We start from the raw sequence: 6,881 nt of genomic DNA, 5'->3' as shown, positions 1-6,881 counted from the left end.
CTGATTCCACTTGCCATTTTCACGAGCCAGTCCTCCCCAATTAAAGTGCCACCAACCTCCTGTGATAAATAGGGCATTCATTGTGCTGTGCATATCTGAGCTATGCTTCTGAATGATGAGAAGTTGAGCTGATTCTGTGTCCCATGGATTAGCAAGAAATTGTACTCGCTATTACTATTCAGCCCATCCAATACGGTTTCTTAACTTAAAGTAACATGTATGAAGATATGGCCTTTGAATAACTTGCTGTAGTAATACATGTATGAAGTAAAGTAGTTCCCTAAAGAATAGTATTATGGAAATTAGTTCTACCCATCTGAAGGTAAGGATTCCCTGTGGGAAGAGACTCTTTTAGTGCTAATAAATTTTGATTTAAGATTTTAAGACAGATTTAGCTCATTTATGTCCCAATCCCTTTTTTGTTTTGACTGAATTGCCCAAATGTCAGAAGTCTAAGCTTTTATTTCCACACAGACACGCTCAAAACATGCATACGTGTCATATTGAATTTTGAGAAAAGAAGAACATCATGCTAGCGCTGAAATTTGCCTCTTTAGTATGAACAATTAAGCATGGTAAACTATGACACAATTGAATTGTGTTTTGATAATGAGCGACTCCCTATTGGGTTATTTTAATGGAAAGTTCCCTATTTGGTTATTTTAATGGAAATATTACTTCACTGATTTTTCCTTTAATTGTCATTCACGCCAAATGAAGGATGATATCTGAGAAGAGCCATAAAACAATAGCTAAATCCCCTTGGGACGGAACATATATCTATTTCAATGGGTCCCACCCCTTGACAAAAAAAACATACCCATTTTTGTATTAGCATAATCAATGTTCTAGTCTGAGAGGTTGAGAGAGAGAGCGAGGAAGAGAGAGAGGCCTGAGCCGTCTGCTTGCCTGTGATTCGTTGCCATTCCTCATAATTGGATCAAGTACGAACTTGTTTAGCTGTATGCTTTGTATTCAGACTGGGAGCAGCCTGGGAAGAGTGAGTGGACATATCAAACAGAGAGAGACCGAGTGAGTGGGAGAGAGAGAAAAAGAGAGAGAGTGGCTAAAGGGGAGAGGAGGGGTGTGGAGAGGAAGAAAACGGGAATATCCTGACTTGGCAATCCTTCCGCATTGTGCGTCTCTCTCTCTCCACTAATGATCTGTTTCTCTGGACCTGCTGAGATGATTCATCCCCTCTCGGCTGCTGCTTGAACACCACAGACAGACAGACAGCATGTCACTCCTGCCACCGCAGTGCCTGCTTGATCTGTCCCAGCCGCTAGAGCCGCATCCTGCCCGTAGCGTTTACACAGCAGCTGTCCTCAGTTGAGTGAGCGTCTATTGATTCCACCCAGCGAAATGCACTGAACTCAACTGGATCATGTCTTCTGGGCTACTTTTGTTGTACATCTAAGCTGAGCTGAATCTGAAGCTTCTATTTTGGGACTTGTTTTGTGAATACATTACCCAAAAGAATGCTGAGAGAGTGAACCTGTGAAGAAATCTTTCTCCCTGTCACGCAAGTCTTATCGGTTTATTTACCAGACGTTAAAAAGGTAAACCCCGCACGGCTCTGAAAAGCATCCTCCTTCTTCATCTCCCACCCAACCCCCACCATGGCGATCTGATAATGGACAACACACTTTACAGTACCCGCCGCAGCCAGCTGCTGTGTGCTTTGAGTTGAGTCCAGAGATCCTTCTGTCAGAGAGAGAGAGGGAGGATGGCGGAGAGTGTGGAGGCGGAGGACTCCTCCGCCGGGCTGGTTGTCCCTCTCGGATCAGCGTCCCTTACCCACTCCTGCACCGATCCTAGACGAGCCCCCGAGGAGGCGCCGGAGGGGGCTGCGGCAGGTGGAGAGTGCGGGGAAGAGGGCACCGAGGGAGGCGGGGACAATTGCGATGGCGGTCGAGCCGGGCCCCTGGGATTATTGGGCTTGGCAGGGACCTGCTGTGTGTGCATAGAGATGGAACAGGTGCGCAGTTGCCTGCGCTCGGAGAAGATCTGCATCCTCCCCATCCTGGCCTGCCTGCTCAGCCTGGCCCTCTGCACCGCCGGCCTCAAGTGGGTCTTTGTGGACAAAATCTTTGAGTATGAGCCGCCCACCCACCTGGACCCTGATCGCATGGAACAAAACCCCTTCATCATCATTTCTGACCCCACACGGGATCTGCCAGTGTCATTTCCCTACCCCTCCCCTGTCCCCATGCCAACGACCACCACCACAGGACAACCTGAGGTCATAGTAGAGGGGAAACCCACCGGAGGACCCTTTATACCCCAGTCCCCCAGAGTGACTCAGTACAGCCCTACTTCTGCATTGATGTACCCCACAGACCCGCCCACGCAACCTGGACCCCCTAACACCCCAAAACCAGTGAAAAAGGGAACACCAACCCCCTACACCCAAACTACTGTGGAATCTAATGACGTTGTTCTCCCTAAATTCTGTAAGTACGCCACACTTTGTATTTCCAATGACACCATGTGGTATTTTCATTTCCTCTCAGTTTTAGTTCACGTTCATCTTCAGTAAATATGTTCAGTTATATTAGCCTTGGAACTTTAGACAAGAAAGGATTCTGAAGTTTCATGTCGGATAAAGACAAACTCACAAATATTCACTAGGGTAAGCATGTTTCTTTTAAGGGAACCAGATACTGTAGTCAGATGAAGGAAATCTACTGTCAGTTGATGTTGAAATCAAACATCAGCATACTGGGTACAGACAGAAAGGAGATATTCATGTGATACCATTCAGAGAAATAGTTTGCATACAATCCTCCAGTGTACAATACGCAGCCTAAAAAGGCCATTACTTCTACATGTTGTTTTTAAAACATTCTTTTTTTCCTATTATGCAACTCTATGCGGAGAATGATAAGGCCTGTTGCTGAGCACTCTGTCTGAAAGCAGACATGCTGTGACTTGCTGTGTAGCGCAAGTGGCCATGACTAAGCCTCAGAAGAATTACCAACCTACCTGGGTGTGCGCAAGAAACAAAATCTCTTTCGAAACCACCACAGGCTATTAGTACTAAACAACCAACTATAAACTAAAAAACTATCTACTACTGCATAAACACGACCCTTACAGTCCCACACACCACATTCGATACAGTTAGTCACAAGCATTTTACTGCTATGCTGTTATGTCAATTTCACCAAAACATGTTCTCATCTGCATATTTGAAATAAGCACAAGGGCCCCCAATGCTAGCCGTGCATTATTTCCATTTCATATGACAAATCATTAGGTGATGATGCCCGACTTCCTATATCTAAATGCTGTGGTGACGGAGAGACTTCCTCCTGCCAGGCCGATGCTCCATTTCAATGTCAGAGCCTGCTGGAGGCTAATTGATTCCCCCTCCACCACTGAGCCACAGAGAAATACAATCCCAGTAATGCTATCTACCATGACTTTGAGAGCCGCCAGAGTTAGAACTGCTGAGAAGCTGCTAACTCTACCAGCACTTCTGTCCTCTTGCAGCGTTATTCCCCATTCCCTATTAGATTTCATATGTTTTTCTCACCTGTCCTCATCTTAATTTGACTAGTATTGTCTCAGCAAAATAATCTTGCAGCAACAGGATTTTAACTTTTAGTCCAAAATGTTCTTAGCAACAAAAGAGTGATCAAATCAAAATCCTACATCTGTATTTGACTCTTGTGGTGTAGCTGTGGGTTTTTGTGGCTGCCTGCCCTTGATGCATTTCCTCATGCAAATGAGATATTCAGTGTAATTAATTCACACTTGACAATTGCCTGTTGGAGATGTGATGAGTAGATTATAGATGAACATCTGTTCGAAAGGCAGGATATTTGGTTAATAACGCCTGCACTCTGATAGCTGACGTGTGTGCTTGGTTTAGTGAGCAGAGAGATGGGAAGGTTTCCTTGTGTTTTTGACACACCCCTGACGAAACAAAAGCATTGGCATTGAAATCTGCCAATCATCAGCACAGATGAAAGTTTAATACTGTATGTGCAGATTCGCTCAGAAACTATGAATGCCTCGCATCGATTGAAGTTTTTCGTAACTCATGCATTGATGACATTTATAGAATTTATTGGCGTGTTCCACCACAGCAGAGGCACATTTTAGAAATTGAAAGACACAGGTGGTGTGTCTGCATTCATTAGTCAAATTGAGGGCTGCTGTGAGGCAAGACACTCACCCCCTTTTTAAGCTGCATGATCAATTTGGGGATTTAAATTGGAAATGTGATCTACTGCTTTGGTAATCCCAGACCAAATCAATACCCAGAGAGCAGGTCAGCTGTCCAACCAGGAAGCACAGTGAACGTGATAGTGATTTGTCGCATTATTTGACACATTGAGAAAATGTGAAGGAAGCTAACGAATACGCCAGTACGGATGCCATATCAATCAGTGGAGAGGTGTATCAAAGTTGTGTCCGACATTCCTATGACTGCATGTGTGTATGAGACAGTTGGTGTTGTCGGCGACCTACAACACACCTGTAATTGTTCTGCAAAAAAAATATATATATACAACAATAACTCAATGTTGCAAGTACATGGCATGCTCGGGCTAGTTGACTGTAACATACATTAATACAATTGGTGCACCCTCTTAATCACAAATTCTAATGCGCTTCCTTTTCCCTAATTGGTATTTCCTAATAGTAATCAAATGTGCATTTCATTACAGTTTGGGTTGAACTGAGAAATGTCTAATTCCATTGTCACAATTCCCTTGCCAATTTGGTTTACCCACATGAAAAAATACTACAGTTTACTATAGAATATTATAGTACTTACTATACAATTCTGTAATAGACTGTAGTATACTGGGAGACCTACGGTCGTTCGATCTAAGAAGACGTGTTTGAGAGAGGTCCCCATTTAAACTTTAATTTTACATGCCGCTGTTTTTATGTAGATGTATCAGTTGGTTATATTCTTTAAAAAAATAAAAAGAACTGCTACAACCAACATATTGTTGAAGGTCGAACCAACTACTCAAATGCCTAAAATGGCTGCCGCGGCCAATCCTGATGCTGAGTTGGAGGCCTTTACTATGACCACACTTGTAGCTGAGCTAGCTAAACAAAGAAGCCTAAAATAGGATATGGCTTATCTCCTCAGCACTTCACTGGCACCTCTCCAAACTTCCATTGATGCCTTTCGAGAAACGGTCAACACGTTTGGGCGACGCCTCACTACACTAGAAGGTTTTCTCCACTGACAACACCGAGCGGATTGCTGATCTAGAAGCAGCTGTCTCTCATATGAAAACGGCCAACACAGCTCTACTTTCCAAGGTACATTCGTTGGAGAATTATGCCAGAAGGGAATACATCTGGATCATTGGCATCATGGAGGGAATTGAGCCTGTAGTCAATTTGTCTCTGACATGCTGGTGAGTAACAGGACAAACCGCCAGAGCTCGACCGAGAGCACAGATCCCTTACCCCCAAACCCAACTCAGGGGAGTGGCCTAGGGCGATCATAGCCTACTTTTATCATTACCAAAACAAGGAACGAGCAATGTGTTGGGCAAAGGAGTATCAACCAAAATTCTGTGGCCAAAATATACGATTCTACCTGAGTGCCAATATCATGAAGAAAAGAGCTGAATTCAAGAACCTAAAATCATACAAGGGGATAAAGTTTCAGTTCCTACACCCTGCCCATCTTCGTGTCTTTTGCAAGGGAGAGACCCTAATTTTTGACACAGTGGCCGAGGCTAAAGCATTCTATGTCCGGCGCGAAGAGTATAGTTGATAGAAGAAGCGACCCAGCTGGCTAGACATGGCGGGAGGTATATGTGGCTGGCTACTTTGCTAGCTGGCAATGAACTGATTTTCATGACATCCACTTGGATATTACTTTTCACGTGAAAACAATGTTTTTTCTTGTTCCGGGAGAAACCGATTTATTTCATTTAGTTTTATTTGACTGAGATTAGTGGCAACGTTAGCTATAATACATCACAATCAATTTGGCTGGCTAGCAGGAGCTGGCACACTTGACTGTTTACTATCTGACTAGCTAACGCCACATTTATATTGAAATGTATTTTTACAATGTAACAAGATGATTGCTTAACTCCAGGAGCACCCAGGGAAAACTTTATTACGTCTATACTTGGCTGAGAAGATTTCAGACAACAGGGACATTTGGCTGACTTGCTAGCATGCACACCAAAAACCGGAGTGCTCAAGCACTGACTGGGTTATTTGAATGCGGCGGTGGATTTATCTGAGCACTTCTTCTCTACCATTTCTAGTGGCTATCTAGCTGACATATAGCTTGACATGTGGAGACCTAGCTAGCTACATTTAGAATCGACTGAACAAAGACCTGTATCCGTGTAGTAAAATTGGCGAGCTGACTAGCTTAGCTGGCACTAGTAACACATAAATAGCCAACGTGGGTTTGTTATGTTTATTTATTTATTTTACCTTTATTTAACCAGGTAGGCAAGTTGAGAACAAGTTCTCATTTACAATTGCGACCTGGCCAAGATAAAGCAAAGCAGTTTGACAGATACAACGACACAGAGTTACACATGGAGTAAAACAAACATACAGTCAATAACACAGTATAAACAAGTCAATATACACTGTGAGCAAATGAGGTGAGAAGGGACGTAAAGGTAAAAAAGGACATGGTGGCAAAGTAAATACAATATAGCAAGTAAAACACTGGAATGGTAGTTTTGCAATGGAAGAATGTGCAAAGTAGAAATAAAAATAATGGGGTGCAAAGGAGCAAAATAAATTAATTAATTAAAATTAAATACAGTTGGGAAAGAGGTAGTTGTTTGGGCTAAATTATAGGTGGGCTATGTACAGGTGCAGTAATCTGTGAGCTGCTCTGACAGTTGGTGCTTAAAGCTAGTGAGGGA

General features: G+C 43.3%; 1 protein-coding gene across 4 annotated transcripts in view; it reads left to right on the top strand.

Moving 5' to 3' along the window:
- The first annotated feature begins 976 nt into the window (after positions 1 to 976).
- The window catches only part of LOC112244578 (pro-neuregulin-1, membrane-bound isoform), an 88,818-nt gene continuing 82,913 nt past the window's right edge, over positions 977 to 6,881 (top strand). For 2 of the 4 annotated variants that reach the window (XM_024412287.2, XM_024412285.2), the window contains exon 1: positions 979 to 2,453. In XM_024412287.2, the coding sequence (XP_024268055.1) occupies positions 1,727 to 2,453 (727 nt within the window). In that variant the 5' untranslated portion in view covers positions 979 to 1,726. Of the gene's footprint in view, positions 2,454 to 6,881 lie in introns of all 4 variants that reach the window. The other 2 variants (XM_024412288.2, XM_024412286.2) reach the window with 2 other exon arrangements.

This window comes from Oncorhynchus tshawytscha, linkage group LG33 (genome assembly GCF_018296145.1).
Source record: "Oncorhynchus tshawytscha isolate Ot180627B linkage group LG33, Otsh_v2.0, whole genome shotgun sequence".
Classification (NCBI taxonomy): Eukaryota; Metazoa; Chordata; class Actinopteri; order Salmoniformes; family Salmonidae; genus Oncorhynchus; species Oncorhynchus tshawytscha.
This window is presented reverse-complemented; position numbering and strand designations above follow the sequence as displayed.